The sequence below is a fragment of the Sciurus carolinensis genome, chromosome 6 (assembly GCF_902686445.1).
Source record: "Sciurus carolinensis chromosome 6, mSciCar1.2, whole genome shotgun sequence".
NCBI classification, from domain to species: Eukaryota; Metazoa; Chordata; class Mammalia; order Rodentia; family Sciuridae; genus Sciurus; species Sciurus carolinensis.
This window is the reverse complement of record NC_062218.1, coordinates 62,501,184-62,524,011: the sequence shown is the minus strand read 5'-3', so window position 1 is coordinate 62,524,011 and position 22,828 is coordinate 62,501,184. Positions and strand designations below refer to the sequence as shown.

The following is a 22,828-nucleotide window of genomic DNA, read 5'->3' as shown; positions in this document are numbered from 1 at the left end:
TTGTTGATGGACCTTTATTTTCTTTCTTTCTTTATATGAGGTGCTGAGAATCCTCTTGGCTCAGCCTCAGGCATGCTAGGCAAGTGCTCTACCACTGATCCACAACCCCAACCTGATTGATTGTATTTTTATGAGTAAAAAGAAAAAATTGCAGACCTAGTTCCTACCTTTCATGATTTATAATTTAGATAGATAAGAGAAATGAACGAATGAATTAAAAATTGCAAAATAAATATGCTAACATGCTTCCAGTTTTACAACTAAAGGCTAAAGGAAGAATGATTAAAGGAATGAGAAAAACTTAGGGAGGTGAGGTGAGTGCTGTCAAATGAGAACAGAACCCCGGTTTATTAGGTGAGTGGCCGTGTGAGGTGTGAGCATAGCCATGGTGTTACCATGCCTCTGGCCGTTTACCCATCCTTACAAGGAGATCAGCAGCTAATTTGCCTGGCTGCAGTGCCTGTGCCAATCCAGAGAGACTGGGATGCAGGTAGAAAAGGGTGAGTTAGAAGGATAGGACAGAGTTGACTAATGTTTGTAGATACTTAATCAGGGGAAGGAGAGGAAGATGGTATTTGAGGAGCATTAGTTTTTACAAAATTTTTAAAAAAGTAAAACTCTAGGCAGTATATCAAGTTACGGGTATAGATTCCTTTTGTCTTGTACTCACTTGTTATCCTCATGGCTTAAACAAACTACCCAGCCTCCTTGAACTTCATTTACTTGTATGTAATAAGAGGATTTGAATAGTACCTACCTGATAGCAGTTTCTAGGGCAAACCAAGCACTCTATACTTATTGTTGTTCATAATAATTCATTTTAAATCTTTGGAAATGATTAGGTGCTGATCAGGTTTTTAAAACTCACTTGTAAAATTTACTAGTCACATATTGCTTTGGGTTCTCTTCATCATTGTAAATACATTTTTATACCATTCTGGTTACTCATCCATAAGAGCTAATTTGATTTTTAAAAAGGACTTATATAAGTGACTCATTAAAGATTTCTTTTTCATGCTGTTTTGGTATTAGGCAGTTTTTATTAGAAACCATTGTATTTTAAGTATTTACCAATTTAGAAGCCGTTCCTTCTGCTTCTGTTTCTTACTGAATTACAGTGTAGCAAGAAGTCAGCAGTTATAGCTGGTTTAATGTGTGAAGAATTCAAAAAGATAGGGTCAAGGGCTTGGGGGTGTAGCTCATCAGTGGAGCACTTGCCTAGCATACATGAGGTCCTGGGGTTGATCCCCTTAGCATTATACACACACAGACACACACACACACACAGACACACACACACACACACACACACACACACACACACACACACATAGGTCAACTGTAAACTATTAAGTTAAAGAAATTGCAGGGTCTGCCACTTGAAGAGCATTGGAGGGCTTTAAAGAAGAGTTGACTTGGTCTGTACTCCTGTTTAGGAGCAGCCAATCCAGGGGTAGAGTAACATAAGCTGCCATGAGAGCCCAGCTCTGAGAATGTCTCCCAAAGGTTGTGGGTGTCCTTAGACAAGACATTAGAACAGTGCAGCAGTTTAGTCTTTACTCAAAAAGCAAACCAAAATTCTATTTTAAGGTATATATTTTTTGTTCGACTTCACTGAATTAAAAAAATATTTTATTAGAAAACCATCGTATATCTGCATCTGAAAAAGCAAAACATCTCTTTGAGACAGGACTGGTCACCAGAGCAAGCCCAGGCTTCATTCACTGTACTTGAGATTAAGCAGAAAACTCCATGACTCTTACCACAAAACCATTCCATCAATTTCCACTTTATCCATCTTCTAAGGGATGGTGTGTTCAAATCTTTTTGTATGTTACCTGTGACAGCTTACTCTCGGGTATAGCTTGGTAAGAAGTGGGGTCAGTAGTCTCCAAGAAATTAAAGACAATAGTTGGTGTCCTCATTAGAAGCTGAGTTAGTTACAAACATTTGATGCTGTCACCACCTATATTGTGAAAGTGTGTATGTCACATACAGTTGGTTTGAGGTACACGGGATGAACACTTAATAGAGACCCTGGTCATCAAGACCCATGGTCTTGTAGAAAGTCAAGGTTGGGAAATGGGAGGCCTGGGTTCTGACACAGTTTCTCCTGTCCTCATGCAAGGTATACCTAAGATTTTTTTCTTTTTGTAAAACAGGATAATGCTCTTTTGCTGGGGACATTATGAGAATCAAACAAGATTACATTTATTGAAGTGTTTTGGAAGTAAAAGTGCTATCATCCTTAGATAAGAGAAGGAATTTGGAGTGGAAGATATTTAATTCTGTTCCTTTGCATTCTGATTATTTTAGTGTGCTTTACTCTGTAGAAAATCTGGAGTCACTGACCACTATGCTTTGGATGATCGTCATGCCCTTCACTTGACTAGGAAGGTTGTGAGGAGTCTGAATTATCAGAAGAAATTAGATGTGAGTAAGACTTTTTTTTTTTTTTTTTTTTTTTTTTTGTGGTGCTGGGGATTGAACCCAAGACCTTGTGCTTGCAAGGCAAGCACTTTACCAAGTGAGCTATTTCCCCAGCCCAGGATGTGTTTTTCTGTCTTTCATTTTCCTGAAAAAAATTTTGGTTTATGCTACCTGAATCACATTATCATAGTTTTTCTCGATTTCTGTAGGTTACCATTGAACCTTCTGAAGAGCCTTTATTTCCTGCTGATGAGATGTATGGAATAGTTGGTGCTAACCTTAAGCGGAATTTTGATGTCCGAGAGGTATGAGAAAGTGGAACAGTGAGCTGTAAGCCATGCTGGCAGTCTCTGTATGTATGATCTGTCTTCAAAGCTTAAGTTTTGTTACAGTGTGTTCATGCACAGGGACTGATGTGGCTCTCAATGAGGAATAGTATATGGGAAAGATGTCTTTCCACATGGTAGTCTTCACTGTTGCATACTCAAAGAGAGGGAAAAAAAATCTCTTAATGACTGAGAAGTTTTCCTTGTGTGACAGCAAGACTTGGTTTATTCATAGAACTCCATATTCCTGTGGGCATTAGGAACTAGGTGGGACAGTGTCACAATTTCCAACTGTTTCTTTTCAGTGTTCTTATTTTGGGAAATGGACAAAATGTCAGTAAGTTGTTGGAAGGAAAGCATACCCCTTTGGGTCAATATGACATTAGTGAAGAGTAGACTTGATTACAGTGGAAGATGTTGCTATGGTTGCAGATTGCCAACATAGTGTTCTGTAATCTAGATTATCAGTTTTAGTGTTTGCATAAAGTATGTAAGCTTTTATTTTGTTCAGTATCCATAGCTTGCAGAATAGTTTTTAAATTAGGAAATTAGATTACTATCAAATTCTGTGCTAGAAGCTTTAGTATTTTAAGTTACTTTTTCCCCTTGACTATAAAACAACAATCATGTACTAGCTATAAAAAGGGTAGAAAACACAGAAAAGAAGAAAATAAGTTTGCTTGTAGTTCCACCATCCAGAGAAAACAGCAAATATTTTGATGTTTTGACTTCATGTGTGCATACAGTTGGCTCTCTCTATCCATGGGTTCTGTATCTGTGGGTTCTGCATCTTTGGATTCAACCAACTTCAGGCTGAAAATATTTTTAAAAATTACATCTGTATTGTACATGTACAGATTTCTTGATATGACAGCTGTTTACATAGCATTTATGTTGTATTAGGTATTATAAGTAATCTAGAGATGATTTAAAGTACATGAGAGAGTGTGTGTAGGTTATATGCAAATACTGTGCCATTTTATATATAGGGACTTGAGCATCTGTGGATTTTGGTAAGGGGCCTAGAACCAGCCCCCATGGATAATGAGGGATGGCTGTATACATTTTTATTTGGTTGAAATATATTTGTGTGTGTGTGTGCTTTATTTTTTAAATACTGCTTTTTCCAGTTTATATTGTAAACATTTCCTCTTGACCTTAAAAAAAAAAAGCATTTTCTGTGGCTAGGTCCTGAATCCTATAATAATAACTGGCAACATGATAGGCACTCAGCCAGTGTTTTTTGAATGAATTGATGAGTGTAATATTCTACTGTATAAATGTGTGCAACTATTTCATATGAGCAATGCCTTATTATTACTAACGGGAGCAAAGTAACTTAGTTAACTGTAAATTTTAGAATTAGGTTTTTAGTTTGACTTTTAATTAAGCATAGACACAGAAAACATGTTACTTAGAATCTGATGTGCTTGAGAATCCAGTTGTTCCAGACAACCAAGGTTCTAGATGACTGAGAAGTTATTCTTTTTTTTTTTTTAGCACATCTTTTTCCTTTATTCAATATGTGTTCTGTGCACCTGTTGTTTCTGGCACCAGGATTCAGAAGTGAACAAAAGAAGATTCATGCCTTTTTGAGGCTTCCATTTCATTTTAATGGAAGTCTTATAAAAAAGATAGATTCTTGCCTTCTTAAATAACCTGGGCTTCTACATTTTGCTGCTACTGCTTATCATAATTTATCAAATTTTTCTGTACTAATAAGTCTTCTTCAGAGTTTTTGACAGTGTAAGGAGCTGTGTATGGCATTGGAATCTGAGTCCAAAGACCTGACTTCTAGCCCATGTTCCCCTGGTTATATGTAGTGGGATTTAACCTGAAGTATCAGTTTATGTTTCTAGAAATGGTACTAGTGCCACATTATTTGTCTGTTCCTAAAGTTTGGATTCTTATGAAGATAAGTTAATATATTTTATATGGGAGGGTGGTATTAATTGTAAAGCAAATATGAAGTAGTTTATACTAAATGTTGATTGCTTGTTAAAGGGTTTAGTTTTGGAGAGGTTGTAGCACCTAAAACAGATAACTCTTATATTCCCATATTTAGGAAAAGAACTAAAAAACAATTCAAAATAAGCTCTTACCAGATGCAGAAAAGATGTTAGGAAGCATTCCCTCATTTTTCAACCCTTGCACCTTATAAAAGAAAGCTGTGATTGATGTGGTAAGCTGAAAAAGGGAAGTATGAATTATATAGAAAATAATATGTATCATCTAAAATAGTTTCTGAAGAAGTTTAGAATATGCTTCATGTTTAGGACTCTTCTCTTTTTGTATGTGTGTGTTTGTTGCTGGAGATTGAGCCTGGGGCCTCACATGTGCTAAGCATGTGCTCTACTGAATACTCGTGGTATTTGATGGTGAACTTCAAGGATAAACTCCTCCTACTCCCTTTAGATTAAAAATATATATGAATCTCCTTCAAATGTGTCAGAATCAATGAGCAATTGTGAAGAGAATACTAATAATTAATAGTAGCTTTTTTTTTTTTTTTTTTGGTACTAGGGATTGAATTCAGGGGCACTTTACTGTTGAGCTATCATCCCACTCCACGCCCCCTTTTTTTCTTTCGAGACAGTCTCACTAAGTTTCTGAGGCTGGCCTTGAACTTGCAGTCCTCCTGCCTCAGTCTCCTGAGTTGCTGGAATTAAAGGTGTGCACCACTGCATCTGGCTAATAGCTACCTTTTTTTTCTTTTTTTTTTTTTTTAATTTGTTCTTTTTAGGCATACATGACTGTAGAGTGTATTTTGATATATTATACATACATGTAGTATAACTTTTTCTAATTAGGATCCCATTCTTGTGGTTGTACATGACATGGAGTTTCAGTGAACATAGGGACATAAGAAACATGAACATAGAGAAGTACATCCAATTCATTCCACTCTTTCCTGTTCCCATCCCATCTCCCTTCCCTTCATTCCTAATACTTACCTTTTAATGAAAGTCAGTCAGTATGCTTTAGTTAGCACTTTTAAAGTGTTTTTTTTTTTAACAGATGAGGAAGCACGCTTAGAGTATTTTAAGACTCATTGCTCAGTGGTAGAGCTGGAAGTCAGACTGGTTCTTCATTTTAATATTATTTTCTTAGGTTCCTTTACTACTAGTTCATCCTGGCTTTGTTCCATCTTCCCAGAACTGAAAACTGAAGCTCTGATGAGTTAAATAACTCACTCTGGAACACCTAAGTCATATGATACCAATCTGAGCCAGTGTCTTCTGACTGCAAGCTCTGTCCATGCCCTGCTCTTTGATTAATTCCTGGAACCCCTGAGGAGGCATTTGACAGTCCCTCTAAGCCCAGTCTCCAACCCCCAACCCCCAACCCCCAGAATCTTTGCTGCTTTTCTTGGACCTTTTTATCATGGAGTATACAATTAGAACCCAGAGTAACTTCAGAGCATTCACCATGCACATTAAATAAAATTCTAGTGAAATTTTGTGAAAGTGGCAATATCTCTGAATGATTTTCCTTATAAATAACTTTAATCCAAAAATTACTTTGTGTTATAATTTCTCAGGAACACTGTTTTTTGGTTTTTTTTGCGGTGCTGGGAATTGTGCTTGCAAGGCAAGCATTCTACTGACTGAGCTATCTCCTCAGCCCAACACTGTTAATTTTCCTCTTAGGTCATTGCTAGGATTGTGGATGGAAGCAGATTCAACGAGTTCAAAGCCTTGTATGGAGACACATTAGTTACAGGTATGCAAATAAAGGAATGAAATGTGAACATTTTCAACTGACTTGAAAATAAGTGTTTTCTTGTCTCAAGCTTTGATACACTTGGCAAGAGCTTTGGTTTTTAGAGCACTACAAACCTATGAGTCATTTTTCAAAAGGAGCTATTTTATAAAGGTGATTTGTAGCTAAATGGTTTCATGAAGCCTGAGAGTTTAAAATGATGGCTAGATGCCATAGTATGAGCCCTCATTTGTTAGTTTGTGGCATTATATAACAAGGTTATTACAATAAAATCAGCAGAAGTTCTTTTGTTTCTCCGGGTAACTAATTATTTTGAAAATTTCAGAATTGTCTCTTTTGTTCTTTAGTCTGTAATTCAACTGGGAAGTTTTGTGATGTTTTAGCTTTCCAGAAGAATGTAGAGTGAGTTAACCCTTCTCACAGCCTCTGTGTGGGTCTTAAGCTGATCCATGCAGGACAGTATGCCACATCTGTAAAAATAAAATAAGACTATTTATTATACATGTTAATTCTTTTGCCTAAGGTGTTAAGTGTATTAGGCCTTTGAAGAAAAATATTTCAAACAGCTGCTAGACTCATAATATATCTTGGTCAAATGACAGAACACATTTTGTAAAAAGCTTGAAAATACAGTAGTTATCTTGACAATAACATATCAGAGCAGGGTTCAAGGGAAACTAGCTACAAAATTCCAAATTGCAAATATACATTGAGGTTTAAGGATAAATCTCAGCACTTTTTCCTGGCTTGATTTGTGAGCAGAAGGAGGATTCATTCTGGGAGTGGAATTTATGTTTTTGTATTTAGGTGTTTAAGTGATTAAGAGCTTTTTGTTTGATATATAGTCAGGATTTGTCACCAAATAGTGCAGGATGTAACCCTCATTTTGTAGTGGTTTCACACAAGTCAAAACTTGTCTGCTTTCTCTAAAGATGAATGGGCAGGCCCTGTCATCTTTTTTTATGTATTTGGCCAGTTCTTGCTAAAAGACTTGTGGTGCCTTTGTCCCCTAGAAAACCAGAACACATCCAGTTTCCCCCATCTTTTCTTGACTGTGCTGGGTTCTAAGTAAGGTTGGGGGAAGGGAAGGAGAGAAGGAAGAATAGAGGAAAAGGGTGGATGGCATTGAGGGTGAGAGGGGAGACCAGATTTCTCCAGAGGCTCAAGTGTGTCTGGAAGTTCTTCAGGGTTTCTCCTTCCTCAGCACTTGCCCTGCGTGGGCCCCAGCAGTTTCTGAGACATTTTGCTTTTCTCTTCAGAATTCCATTTTGAATCAGGCAGTGGGTGAAGACCCTCCGTCCATGATGTCCCTAGTATAGTGGGGCCATATGTCCCATTCAGCAAGTCTGTGTCTGGAGATCCCTAGGCAGGACCAAGGGTAGATTGGATACCTATGTAGTCAACAGGGTTGTATATTTGCAGGGTGGCATTTTGCAAGTGGATCATGCTAGATTTCCATCTCTTTATGAGTGGGGCAGGCCTAAGAGTGGCTAGCTTATCCCTCCCCAAATTACTTCCGTACGTGACAGTGCCATTTAGGATATGCAGCTTAGGTTTTTGGCTGTGATTTTAGGGCTGTAAGATAAAAAGAAATCAATGGCTATCAAGTGTTCCACTTTATCACATTAAGTAAACAATCATTTAAAAAGGCAATAAATCAATATTAGGAAGAGTAAACGACAAAAATTTATCTCTAAAAATTCAGCATTTTGGCTTATCAATATGTTGATGTGCTCTTATCTGTTAATTTTTCTTCTCTGATGTTTTGAGCACCTGCCTTGTGTCAGGCTCCACAGCCTGTGCAGCTAGACGTTGAAGAGGTAGAGTCCAGGTACATGGGCTTTCAGAGTAAGCTCTTTGACCCCCTTTGGTCCACAGAGTGTGGATTCTTGGGTTCCAAGTATTTGATTCCTATTCACATAGGTGAATTCACCTAGTGGGAGTATAGCACATGCCTCACTTGTAATATGCTATACCTACAGGTGTTCTGCCCTGTTAAATACTAACACATTTAACTCATCCTTGACTTGTTGAAAATCTCTCTGGAGAAGGCCTCTGTAGTAAAATTTTTCTGGTTTGCAAAATAATTAGCCTCCTCTGAAATAACCTAAAACCACCTGCCTAACAAAATAACAATTGCTCTCTCTCTCCCTTCCTCCTACCCTCTCTCCCTCCCTCTCCCTCTCCTTTCTCTCTTTCCCCTCCCCTTGTTTCTTGTGGGTGTGTTTGCATAGGGTGGGTGTTTGAAGTGGTAGTGGAAGTGGTGATGAGAGATAACTGGCACTTGTGAAACAAGGAAAAAAAGATGCAAACAAAATGAAAGTGAAGTGATCATTCTTCAAAGCTCAACTGGCGTTCTTGCTTTATCCTTGGGCACCTCCAGGCTTGACTGTTTTTGTTTTATTTATTTGTTTGTTTATTTATGTATTCCTAACTTGTTTCCCTGAGTTTATCCTTTTTATTTTAAGGATCTATTGTTATCACAGGCATTTTTGGTCAAGCTGGGCAGTGGCTCTGAATATTGACCTTTAACTGGCTTTGTGCCTTTGGCTTCCTATATTCCAGAATACCTCTAGTGTCTGGCATACACCAGGCACTGGAATATATGTTAAATGAATGAGTGGATGATACACTGAGCCAATCATTTAATGGGAGCAACCCAGGACAGATAGCGTTACATGTAACATGACCCTTTTCAGAAGCAAAGGATAAAACAAACCATACTCTGGTACCCTAGGAATATAATATTGTGACATGTGTTATGTTATACCATAGATAAAATCTCTCTCCTTTTTTTTTTTTTTTTTTTTTTTTTGCAGGGGAGGGTGTGTTGATATCAGGAATTGAACCCAGGGCCTTGTGCATGCAAAGCAAGCACTGTACCAACTGAGCTATATCCCCAGTCCCGATGAAATCTCTTTACACTTTAACTTTGATCTGAAATTAAAGAATGTGTAAATATGCCTCTGGTGTGTATTAAAAAACCTTTGAAAAACATAAATCCTTTCTGAATTTTCTTTTGAGGATTTGCTCGAATATTTGGATACCCCGTAGGTATAATTGGCAACAATGGAGTTCTGTTTTCTGAATCTGCAAAAAAGGCAAGTACTGCTAAAAAGACTTCAAGAGTTTTTGTTTTAATTTAACATGATTGATTTTGAAGGTCAAGTAATGAGTTAAAATCAAGCGCATAAAAGCTTTACAATGTTTAACCACACACCATAGCAGACAAAATGCTGCGTACATGTTTATGCCTGTGCACATGTATTGTGTTCCAAAGTTATGGTGGATAAATTAACATGATGTGATGGAAAAGCTGCAGCACTATCAAAATGTCAAATATGCTGTTAAGGAAAATTCTTAGGAGATACTTCAGTTATGATTGCTGTCAAGTATGGGTATGAGTAGGGAGAGGGTCGGGGAGACTTGTCCTGAAAGGGCTCCTCCTCTAGGGCTGATGTGTTGGAGGGTTTCAGTTACCCTGTGCAGGTGCTTCTGAGATGGGCTATTTATTCTTTTCTTTTCTGTCATCTACTTTTACTTTGTGGAAATGGGAAGTAGTAGGTCTTTGTTACTGGTGTTCAGGCTTTCAAAGAGGGAGCTCCTGAATATCTTTTGGCTTAGTATTTGATTCTATTCATCATTGTCTCAGATTTCCTCATCTTAGGTAAATTTGATAAAGTGTCATCTTAACAAAAAAGTTTAGTCTTATCTTTGCTTTTCAATGAACAAGGTAAAGTGTCCCTTATTATTATAGGAAACAGGCAGTTAAACTCTTTAGTACCCTAAATGAGGAAGAATTTGTCTTTGGTGAAATGTTTTATCAATGAAACCAGTCTCTATATTCTGCTATCCATTATTATTCCCTCAACTCAATTGTAAAACAAAAACAAAGTAAAAATAAAGCAAATAAAAGTCACCCATAATCACATTATAAAGAACCTTTAATAAAATTTATTATGGTTGTGTTTTTCTTTTAAAAAAGAACCCATAATTGATAGTCCCATATATAAGAATGAATTGCTTATTTTCATTAAATAGTATAGATATTTCCAAAAATATTACATACTCCCAAAATAATGACTTCTAATAAATATATAACATACTTATTTCAGTAGAGGAAATGTCAGACTGAGGCCAGACAAACTACTGGGTTTATCTGTCAGCTTGGCACAGAAAAACCAGGAGGAGTTATGTTTGGCTCTAGTCTGACATTTCATTTGTTGAAATAAGCCCCAAAGGTCTGTGTGATTTCCTCATTCCTGTAAACATAGTCATATTGAGGTTGAGCAATTACTTTGCAGTTTTGTACCAGCCAAGGCATTTCCCACGGAGATAAAAGATGTGCAAATAGTAAAACATAAAGGAAATGGTTTATACAAGTTTCTTACTCACATAATCTTTCGAAGACAAGGAAAAAATAGACACATTTTTAGATCAGTAAATAATTTCCTAAACGGAAGGCTTGAAGATCTCTAGTTTTCAACTTAATCTAAAATCCCTTTTATTTGTTGGGGCATGTGGGTAAGATTTATTTTATAATCTTGATGCATGAAGGTATTTCAAATAGTCACCAAGGTGTCAATGGCATCCTAGAGATTCCCAAAGGGTTTTCATTCTTTCTTTTCTAAAGCGGAGAATTAGAGAATTATTTTATAGCAAAGGTCAACCATTCTCATTGATAGTACTTTGTTCTTTTCTGTTACTGAAGTTTTACTTGCTTGGAATGTTAGTGATTAACTTCATCCAAGACACAGCACTTGCCTTACAGCCACGTGCCAGTGATGGATCACACAGGCGAGCGTGCAGAGTCAGCATGGTACAAACCCACAATCGTATCGTGTATGTCCTAATAATGAGGCAACATTGTTCCTCTACTGTCATGTTTAATAAAAGGTCAGATGAGCCAAACAAAGGGTATTCTTTCTTGTCTTTGGCCCATATTGTGATTTTTGTGGGATGCATGATGATTATGGAGTTAAGTCCATTTTTTAAAAAAAGAATTTTTATTTTATTTGCTTATAGGGCGCTCACTTCGTCCAGTTATGCTGCCAAAGAAATATTCCTCTCCTGTTCCTCCAGAACATCACTGGTGAGAAAACAGCTCAATCCATTTGGTTACATTTATTCTAGAGTTACACCTTCCATTGTAGCTCAGTGCAGAAAGTTCTTCTTTCTTTGAGTTTCTTTTTTTTTTTTTTTTTTTTTTGTGGTGCTGGGGATTGAACCCAGGGCCTTGTGCATGCAAGGCAAGCACTCTACCAACTGAGCTATATCCCCAGCCCCTCCTTGAGTTTCTTGAAGGATTAACATTTTCCTTTATGAACGTTAAATTCTTTGAGGAGATTACCCATATTTTCTAAGTGAAGCAGCTTCTGAGTTTGGTGCATCACAGATGTTCAGTGGCCTCCCTTTACTCCTACACATGCACACCACCCACCCACCTAGAGTCAGAGAGGGTTGTCTGACCACTGTCTCCTTCCCAGTACCTTGTTTCTCCTAAAAGATTTTAAGCACATGGGGTTTTCCCTTTATTTTTTATTGTGCAGTTGATTCTATCGAAACAGTATCTTTTATAAATGTATATGCACATCTGAGCAAAAGTCTGCGGATTTATATTTTGACTCCAAAGAATGGTGTGACTAAAGTGAGTTCTGTCGCCTACCTGGACTTCATGCTTCACAGATGATCTTCACATAGTGAATGGAATGATTTTTAAGGTCTCTTATGGCTTCAGAGTTCTCTTACCTAGAATTCTGTGATTCTCTGCTCTTCTTTGTGTGCTGCACTGTGTCTAACATAGAGGCAGCAATCAGATGTGTTGACTAGCAGAAAACTTTCGCCCCTCAATCTTCCAAGTCATGTATGGTCACCTCAGGCTTGCAGGAAGTAGACGCTCTTTATTAGTTGTTGAATCAGGCAGGCCTTCCTGAGAAGGAGGAATTGGGCCTTTAACAGTGAGCATGGCTTTAAATAGTACTGGGGTGCAGATGAAAGGAGTTCTGAGCTCCTCTGACTGAGAAGGGAAGCTGGAGAAAGAGCACCAGTAAAGGCAAGGACTATGCTGTCATACTTGTGGTAGCCACAGCAAGTACAGGTGCTCCATCAGAATTTGTTGAATTGAATTGGATGACCTGATGCTGGATGATCTGGAGATGTGCACAGCAGGAATAGTGCTAGTTAGGCAAGTGAGTTAGGCTGTTTAGGCAGTCAGTTAGGCAAGCGAGTTTACATTCATGGATGAAATGTCTTCACTGGAGATTGGGTTGGAGAAAGGTACAAGTGAACCTGACTTGGTGTTTCTAAGGTGGAGAGGGAGGAAACCAAGTCCCAGAAGACCCAACGAAGCTGCAAAGCTGTTTCAGCAGAGTTGGGGGCTTGAAGTAGAAGGATCTTGTAATTTCAATGAAAAAAAATTTAACCTTGCTATTGAGTCACTGGCAGGGACTCAGCATCTCCATAAAACATTAATCTTTATTTCATCAAAGTTTTAAAGCCATGCTGCAGAAGGAACAGTCTTTATTTTAATCTGGGTCAGTGGATACAGAAGCCCTCACAGTGTGGCTTGCAATAGTGCCTTTTCCTTAGGTGGCTGTGTCACAAGCTCTCATCATCAAGCCTCTGCTTGGAGGTAATTCCTTGAAGATAGATCATTTCCTTTTGTTGTTTAAAGATCTCTCTGTGCATCCAAATGAATTGTTCTAAGAAAATGTAAAAAGTTATGAAAAATTATTTTACCTTGTAAAGCACATTTTTGGGGGACTATTTCACATGCAAAGATTTTGTTAGCATGAAACTTGTAGGAAAATTAGTCTAAAACAAGATGCCCTTCCAAAACCCTGGTGGAATTGATATTGCACTTCAGGATTGTCACCCTGAGGCTCTGTTTCTGTTCTCTCTCCTAGGATTTATGGTTGGTAGAGAGTATGAAGCTGAAGGAATTGCCAAGGATGGTGCCAAGATGGTGGCTGCTGTAGCCTGTGCCAACGTGCCTAAGATAACCGTCATTATTGGGGGATCATACGGGGCTGGAAACTATGGGATGTGTGGCAGAGCATATAGGTGGGTGGTTGTTATGATTTTCTCTGAAAGACAGAGTATTATAAATGGTCATTTCATTTCAGGTTTGAGATAATGGCATTCATAAGTCTTTGATCAATTATATACTAATTGGTATCATCTGGAGGAATGAAATTAAATTTAATGCTAAAGGTTCTATTTGGAATAAACCTACAGTGGTAACCAGAAAATATTTTATATGGCTGATAATGAAAAGTCTATACATTAAAGCCTTCTGTGGTACAGCTAAGATCCTTCTTTGAGGAAGGTTTATAGTCTTTTTTTTTTTTTTTTTTTTTTTTAATTTGTAGTTATAGATGGACAGAATGCCTTTATTTTATCTTTACATGGTGCTGAGAATTGAACCCAGTACCTCACCCATGCTAGGCAAGTGCTCTACCACTGAGTCACAATCCCAGCCTAGTTTTTAGTCTTAAATATGAATACTCAGGGGCTGGTGATGTAGCTCAGTGATAGAGTGCTTGCCTAGCCACCCCACCCCCCAAAAAAGTAGTAGTATATACTGGATAAAAAGTAAGGATGAAAATCAATGAACTGAGCATCTGGCTCAGGAGGAACAACATCTTAAGCCCAAGAACAATGGAAAGGACATAATAAGGGACAGACAAGATAGAAAAATCAGTAAAGCCCAAAGTTAGGTTAACAAACTTAAGTTGAAAAGCTAAACTTGATAATCCCTCCATGAAACTAAAAGGCATGTATAGTCAAAATCAGGAATGGAAATAGGACATGGCCACAGATAAGAAGATTTTTTTTCATTATTTAGAGAATACTTTATAATAGTTTCTGTAATCAAACCCATGTAGATAAGACCTTACATATTTAATATAGTGCGTTACCCCTGTACAAATGGAAAAAAATTTAGCTTAACATTTCTAGACCAATATGGCTATTAATTTCCGTACAATGTCAACTCAACACAGTAAACTGGGATACTTTTTCCAAAGTTGACAGCACAGCAGGACGATATTATGAATACTTTTATACCCAGAATGAGTCACCTGGAGAACTTAAAAATCACATGCATGGGAGACCCCACCTCTGGAAATTGGTCTGCAAAGGGTTCCAGACATTGTTTTTTTTTTTTTTTTTTAAACCTCCTGAGGTGATTGAGGTGATTGTGATGTGCCCTGGAAAATAGAACCGTTTCTTTTTTTTTTTTTTTTTTTTTTTTTTAAGAGTAGAAAGTAAGCTGTATTAAAGAAAAGTAAAAGCAGACTTCTCCCAGGTGGAAGAAGGGGACCCAAAGGCGGAATCCATCGCCTTTGTCCTTTTTATAGGTTTTATTCTCCCGTTCATTCCCCCTTATGTCTTTCCTTCCTGCCTCCTTATTAGGCCCGGTTTTGCATAAAGTGAGAAGCAATGGGCAGGGGGAGGGACAAGGTGATTCAGGCAGTTAAGGGCCCAGCGGGCATTAATTAGCATCTCCTTGCCTGTAGTCCCTGACAAGGGCAGGTAAGTTTAGTAATCAATGAGCTCTGCAGGTCCTTGACATTCCATTCTCCCAGGGCGGTCTCCAACTTCCCGGTCTCCAACTTCCCGAGGCAGAGGGCTTTCATGGCCTCCATTTCCTCGATCTGACCCGATCCCCTATTCTACACTAACTGCCTGTCCCCAATTGTGGCTTCATTGTCACCCTCATGAGTTACCTTACTAGGAGTTTCAGTTTCCCCACCTGGGAACAGGGGTGACAGTAATTCCCTCATAGCACTGTTGGTGGTGGGGACGTTCAATAGGATAAGGGGGAGGGCAGTATGGAACCCCAGGACATCGTCAACTTGAGGTGCTCAGTAAATGCGTTCCCTTCCCCCTCCAGGAGCTTATACCCATAAGCTAAAGAAATGAAAAGACAAATCTGGTATCCATTTCCCTCATCTGTCAAATTCGCAGGCAGTAAGCACATGAGATACAAGTGCTGTGACAGCAGGTCAAAGCAATGGCTGTGTCCTCTGAAGGAGAGGTCTGATGTTTTACCACGGGGGCTACCACAATGGATGGACGCGCATCCTCTCAGGGGCTAATTCTGGACTCTACTCACAGGAGGGAGATGCAGGCAGGAGTCTTAAGGCAAGCCGGCCTACAGACTCCCACCTCAGGCAGCAGCATTTCTTCTCAGCATTTCTTCCCAGCCCTCTCACACGCACTCTTAGACCGGGTCAAGTGCATCCCCCTCCTTCCCTGGGGTTTCTTTGGACTCCCCCAACCAGAGCTCGGGATTCAGCAGGCCTGGCGAGACCTGGCAACTGGGGCGAGTCTGACCCAGGGGCTGGATTCTAAACAAACACCAAGCTGATTGGACAGAGGGCGAAAGAAAAAAAGAAAGAGAGAGAAGGGGAGGTAAACAGATGGGCAAGTGGAGAGACTTCCCAGAATCCTACCCCCAAGAACCACTTATTTAAAAGACAAATGTGGCCTCTGAAAAATCTGTGATGTGCATTGAATTAAGCAGATCATTCTTTTCTTTTCTCCCAGCCCAAGATTTCTCTACATATGGCCAAATGCTCGTATCTCAGTGATGGGAGGAGAGCAGGCAGCCAATGTGTTAGCTACAATAGCAAAGGACCAAAAAGCACGAGAGGGTAAACAGGTAAATGACATTTCTTCTCCTTCTGGGTTTGGCTTTTACCAACCAACACCCTGGAGTCCAGGAGCAGAGCATCCAGAATCCCTGTGCGTTCACAGGGAGGGTTAAGAAGGTGCTGATCCAGGAACTGTTTCAGCAATTTAGGCTCACACACACATTTTCAGACTTATTTTCAAAAGTAATTTCATATGAGGTACATCTCTGGTCACTTTTTACAAATTTTTCAGAACTCTATGTGCCTGAGGCATAAAGATGATTGAGTCTTAGCCATTTGCAGTTATTGAGATTTAAATAAATCTGATTTACTTCTTTGATGTTATGACTGAAAGCAGCGAAATTTTGCTTTCTCCTTTTTACCTTTAGATTGTTATTAAGGATATCTTGAGTGGGCGGTTTCAGTCATTTACTGAGAACTGAGTAACATTTGTGTTCTATGAAAGTATAAGAAAAATGGAAGGGGTAGTGGAAATTTGATGAAGGATAAGTCAGCAAGTGGCTGCTTTTATAAGGGATTCTTTTGTGTCTCAGAGATTCTTCTGAAATTTTTCATTAATATTTATTAGTCATATCTTTTAACTGTTTTGTGGAAGCACCAACCCTTAAAATGACTGGGGGTCTTGTGCTCAGGAACGTGTGTTCCTGAAGTTGCTTAAGTGCACTGTTGTCTCATCAGAGAAAGTGGAAAATGAAGGAAGCCCTGCCTTCTTGGGTTCTATCTTGCCATTCTGGAGTCCCATGTTTACCACTTGGTTTGCAGAGTTGGGATAATATAAAGCTAGAGAGCTGGTTCCTGCCTCCCTGAGTGCCTTCACCCCCTGCCTCATATCCCTGATTGTTTTGACCAAGCATCAGGAACCATGAGGTCTTAATTGAAGTTTTAGATTCACTTTAGTAACAACTAGTATCAAAACAAAAAGGTAGCTTGCTTGTGTGTGTCAGGATGGGGCAGGAATGGGGCTAGGGATGGGGGTGTTGGTAGTGGAGGTGGGGAAGGTAGGGTACGAAATTATACCTGGTGTTTTGAAGACAAGTCTTAAACTCATGAAGCCTAGCATAGTGTTAAATAGTCGTTCTTTGCCTAATTGATATACAGATAAATAAATTCATTGCTTTGTATATATGAAAGGAAAGTACAGTGTGTTAGTGGTTCTTCCTCCAGATTTTTGACCTATAAAATGACATTAAAGTATTCAAATGATATAATGCAGCCACATCAATATTTACAGCAGTTCAATTCATCATAGCTAAAATATGGAACCAACCTAGATGCCCTTCAGCAGATGATTGGATAGAGAAAATGTGGTGCATTCACACAATGGAATATTACTCGGCCTTAAAGAAGAACGAAATTCTGGCATTTGCTGGTAAATGGATGGAGTTAAAGAATATCATGCTGAGCAAAATAAGCCAAACCCAAAAAACCAAAGGCTGAATGTTTTCTCTGATATACTGATGCTAATTCACAATAAGGAGGCATGGATAGGGAAGAATAGAGTTACTTTATCTTAGGTAAATGGGAGTGAAGGGAGGGGAAGGGGTATGGGGGGAGGAATGATAGTAGAGTGAAACAGACGTTATTACCTCATGTACATATATGACCGCATGACCCATGTGATCCTACACTGTGTACAATCAGAAAAATGATAAATTACACTCCATTTATGTACGATCTATCAAAATGTATAAATGCATTCTGTCATGTACAACAAATTAGAACAAATAAAAAATTTTTAAAAAGTATTAAAAGAAGGTAGAATTTATTCAAAACAAGTCATTTGTTTTTGGTGCAGACTTCTTTTAAAAGTTGAAAATCTTTTTTGAGGTTGCAAAATAGGTACTGAAGATCTTTTACATCTAAATTAATTATCACTTGGTCCTTATAATACTGATAGGAAAACCATTAAATTTTCCATGAGGGAAATTATCTCTCAGCTATCTATTCTACCCCTGTAAGCTTTAAAATTTTTAAAAGTGATAGAACACTTGCCTAGGCCAGGCCCTGGTTCAGTTCCAGTACTGCAAATGAAAACAGACAAACAAAAAAAGAAAAGAAAGAAATAGTTTATTTTGACTGAAAGTCTTATACTTCTCTATATACTTAACCAGAGGCTGCTAAACGTAACGTAGCTCTTTCGTTATACTGAGTAATTCACGTCCATTATTTTACCCTCTGGAATATAGTGATACATGCCATTCTGGGTTTGAACCTTTTATTAAATGGCCTCAGGATGCTGTTTCTAATAAGGGAGATGGAATGGCACAATAATTTGATACTCCTGTGTCAGGTGAGATCATGTATGTTAAAGCATCACTTGTAATGAATACCTCACCATGAAAATGTTGGTTGTAAAATTATTGTTCACCAAATTTATTGTCTGGTTTTTGAGGTTTTCTAAATGGTATCAGTTATTCTGAAGATGATGACTTATTCATGGCTCCTTTTCTTTCAGTTCTCCAGTGCTGACGAAGCAGCTTTAAAAGAGCCGATCATTAAGCGGTTTGAAGAGGAAGGGAACCCTTACTATTCCAGTGCAAGGTGGGAGCCAGAGAATCACTCACTCCCTACTGGGTGCCTCCTGGTAACTTTGCAGAGACCCCAGCAATCAGGATGGTCGGCCTTCAGAGGAATCAGAAATAATCTCCAGACAAACTTATTTTGTGTTGTTTTCTCTTTATGCTAAACTGCTGCCCCTCCTCCACGATTCCCTGCTCCAACCTACCCCTATGTGGGGAATGGAGGGGCCCTGTAACCAGAGCTGGGCTATTCTAGGAGCTGGGAATAAGAGTTACAACTTGGCTGTGACACTGTCAGAAGTTAATTCTGATTTTTGCTTAAAAACATGGATTCCTGTCATACCCCTCTTTCTCATTATTTTGTTTTTAACCCCATTTTAAGCATGAGGTGGTTTGAACACCTATAGGCACTCGTTAACAAGTATGCTCATGTCCTCAGAGGTAATCACTCACAGCCAGGGGCCATGTGTCAGTGCCACATAATTACCTCACACCATTGCAGCTCCTGGTTGTTTGTTTTTTATGCCACTTAATGAGGTAATAAATTATCCCAGCCTGTCCCAGCTGGAGACTTGCTGGTGCGTGCTTTCAGATCTTTTTTTCAACAGCTTTAATGTTCTGCAACCTGAAGACTAAGCTTCATGCCTTTCTTTCATTCCTTGGGCAGATGGAAAAAAGCAAGTATTTTTGTCTTTTAAAAAATCAGGTTATGCTGTGATTTATGCCATTTACTGGAGAGAAAGGGAGAAAAGAAAATCAAAAGTTAAGAATCCATTTCAATAATTTGAGGGCTGGGGAGATAGCTCAGTTGGTAGAGTGCTTGCCTCGCAAGCACAAGGCCCTGAGTTCAATCCCCAGCACCGCAAAATATAAAAAATAAAAATAAAAATAATAATTTGAAGGCATCCTTTGTAGCTGGCACAGCTCTTAGCACTGGGGTACAAAGAATGAACGTACTGATTTTCAAGACCATAATTAAAGTTCAGATAATAACATTTGGAATTTTTAAAAACCTGTTTGTCTCCTTGCTAAATATATATTTTTACAAACAGATATACAGGTATATTTTGCTCTGGTAGCTTATCAGTTCATTTAATTAAGAACAATATTTTATAGTTGTTGATTTGAGAAACAAACTTGTTCCTCATTTTGCCATCACACAAGCAAATTTATGTAAGAGCCAGTAGAGGCAAAAAAGCAATAGAAAACTATAAGATATTTAAGATAAATGTAAAGTATGTATTGTAAGTTCACTGATAGTTTTTTTCACACAGGATTTGACTGAAATGCTCAATGACAGTTTAAATATTAAACTTTGAAAAATAAGGTATGCTGTGTGAGCCATTAACTTGTTTTTCAGCTCTGGTTAAGCAAAGTCATTTCTTGGGAAAGATTGTATCCTTTATTTTTTTTTAAACAGATTACATTCAAAGCAAGAGAGCAAATGGCCCAGATAGACTTACCTTTGAAAATTAAATGTTAAAAGATAGAAAGATCCCTCTGTTAATTTATAGATGCTTCACCCTTCTGCTGAAATGCTGGCACAGAGACTTTCTCTCAAAGATGAGGACTCTCCAGCTGGCTTATGATGCTGTCCTTGGATTTAGTAGATCTTAGCTTTACAGTAATTCCCTGGCCCGCTTAGGCATGAACATGGTTAGATCTGACTTTTCAGGGAACTCAGCCATCCCCTACTATTGGAATATTCAGTGTTTTTGGTTTTGTGGCCCTTGGGAATCAGACCCAGGCCTCATGTATCCTAGGCGAGTGCTCTACCTCTGAGCTATATCCCCAGCCCTCCAGCATGTTCCTTAATCCTTCCAAGTTACCTGTATAGCTTGCCAGTTTACTTCTGTTCAGTTGTTTTTACAATCAATCTTTATCAGGCTTTCGATCATAACCTCCTACCTGGAGCAGTTTTTTTTTTAAATAATTTTATTTATTTTTATGTGGTGCTGAGGATAGAACCTAGTGCCTCACACATGCTAGGCAAGCGCTCTACCACTGAGCCACAATCCAGCCTGGAGCAGTCTTTTTTTGGACATGGTTAACCAGCCCCTTCATCACCACACTTGTGGGATTATGCTGCTGCAGACTGCAGAAGGGGTGTAATGAGTTCACCTGTTAACAGATTACAAGTGTGGCTTTTTATTGGCCAGTGATACTTTAGGATCCATATTATGAATGTTTTATGAACAAAGATTTGATTCCTGTCTGTCAATGTAAGAATGGTTTAATAATTGATGTGATGTCTAGATATTGAAGGCAGTTTGTTTAAAGAAAGCAAAACTGCCACCTACTAATTACCTTTAAAACAATATTTCTCATTCCTTTTTCTTTATGAATTTGAAGGTTGTTGATGAAAAGCAAACTAAAATTCTTACTTAAAAGTTTATTAAGGTTATTATTTTTCCTATTATAGCAAGAATAAAGAACTATATTTGAAGGCATTTATTTTATTAATAAAATATATTGAAACCTATTCCATAACGTTCATATTTTAAAAGTTCTTTTCCAGGAAAGATGCTGGTTTAACATTTTTATCTGGTTTATGTGGCTCTCCTCAGTAAAGGCAGAAACACACCAACTTGGTTTCTACATTTGTGAGGGCAGAAAAGAGACAGGGAGTCTTTTCCTGAAATAAGTTAAAAATAAATTTAAACTAGGGATTGAGATTTCTTATAGTAAGTAGTTCCTAACACGTTAAGCTTGGTATGACATTCTGCGGTCGCCCGGGGGGAAGGTTGTTATTTTTCTTGCCCTTTTCCCATCTCTTGAACATGGTTTTTGTTGTGAGATTCTAGTAACAAAGATGTTAATCAGTAGATCCATATTCTTCGTGGTGTGTGTAAATGGTGGTCTGGTGGTAAGTTCATAATAACCTGTGTTTTTATTCTTTTGTCAGGCTGTGGGATGATGGGATTATCGATCCAGTGGACACCAGATTGGTCCTGGGTCTCAGTATTAGTGCAGCCCTCAACGCCCCCATCCAGAAGACTGACTTTGGCATTTTGAGGATGTAGCTGGAATATAAAATCTATTCCGTTGGACATGTACCCAAAATTATCACATGTAACCTTAAAATTTTAGATATTTTGAACATGTGACTGTTTCTGTGATTTTTGTTGTTAACATGGTGCATTGTACTTTTCTACCTTAAAAAAAAATCAATGAGGATATTTATTTGATGAGCATCAATTCCTTTCAAATTTTCCTAGAGAAATTTTTCTGTGGCTCAGTCTTATCACCCATGAAATGAAGAGACTAATTATCCTTTATATCTCACAAACAATATGAAAAGTTATTTAATCCGTAAATTCCAGTATGATTGAGATTATTAATGTAAAGTTTATATTCACTGAAATGATTGTTTTGCTGATTATGCTTGATGATATTTTAAGTTAATGATTCATTTATTAACCTTTCTCCAGCCTCCATCCTATCTCCTTCCCATAATATTCAAACTTCTCATTGTCTACCATTTGGGCCCTGCTTTTTCATCTGTTCTCTCCTTGCTGTGCCCCTCTCTGGCTTCCACTGTCAACAGCTCTCTCCAAGATTACCATTGCTCTCCATGTCACCGAAGCCAGTGGGTTCTTTTCCAGCCTTATCTGACTTTTCAGTAGCATTCTGATGGATGGTACATTCCCCCCTTGAACTGCATCCTTAGTGTTCATAAGTTAGCACTCTAGGTTTTCCATCAATCCCTTTAGCCATTCTTTTTTAGTTTCCCTTGTGGAATGCTCTTCATCTACTGATCCTCCCCCACTTCCATTATTTCATTATTTCCATTGATTTTCATTTAGTAATACTCAAATACATTCTTTTTAATCACATTTAATTCCTTTTAATTTTTTAATTTGTTCTTATTAGTTGTACACAAATACATTCTTATACTAAAGAGAAATAACACAAAAGTATCTCCTTTTTTTAATAATGGTAAGATACATGTAACAAAATCAGCCCTTTTAACCATTTTAAGTGTACAGTTCGCAGGCAGTAAGTACCTTCATATGGCTATGCCTCCATAACTACCATCCATCCCTAGAACTGGTTCATCATCCCACATTAAATCTCTGTATCCATTAAATAATATCTCCCATCCCCCAGCCCCAGCCTTTGGCACACTGTAAATGCATGTGTCTCATGGCATAAAACATATGCATTCTTG

General features: G+C 38.2%; 1 protein-coding gene across 1 annotated transcript in view; it reads left to right on the top strand.

The window, feature by feature from the left end:
* Mccc2 (methylcrotonyl-CoA carboxylase subunit 2) overlaps window positions 1-21,813 on the top strand; it is a 78,096-nt gene extending 56,283 nt beyond the window's left edge. The window contains exons 9-17 of the mRNA XM_047556215.1: window positions 2,334-2,433; window positions 2,640-2,735; window positions 6,407-6,479; window positions 9,504-9,580; window positions 11,505-11,571; window positions 13,385-13,541; window positions 16,032-16,146; window positions 18,594-18,679; window positions 21,563-21,813. Coding sequence (XP_047412171.1) covers window positions 2,334-2,433; window positions 2,640-2,735; window positions 6,407-6,479; window positions 9,504-9,580; window positions 11,505-11,571; window positions 13,385-13,541; window positions 16,032-16,146; window positions 18,594-18,679; window positions 21,563-21,680 — 889 coding nt within the window. The 3' untranslated portion in view covers window positions 21,681-21,813. The remainder of the gene's footprint in view (window positions 1-2,333; window positions 2,434-2,639; window positions 2,736-6,406; window positions 6,480-9,503; window positions 9,581-11,504; window positions 11,572-13,384; window positions 13,542-16,031; window positions 16,147-18,593; window positions 18,680-21,562) is intronic.
* The last annotated feature ends 1,015 nt before the right edge of the window (window positions 21,814-22,828 follow it).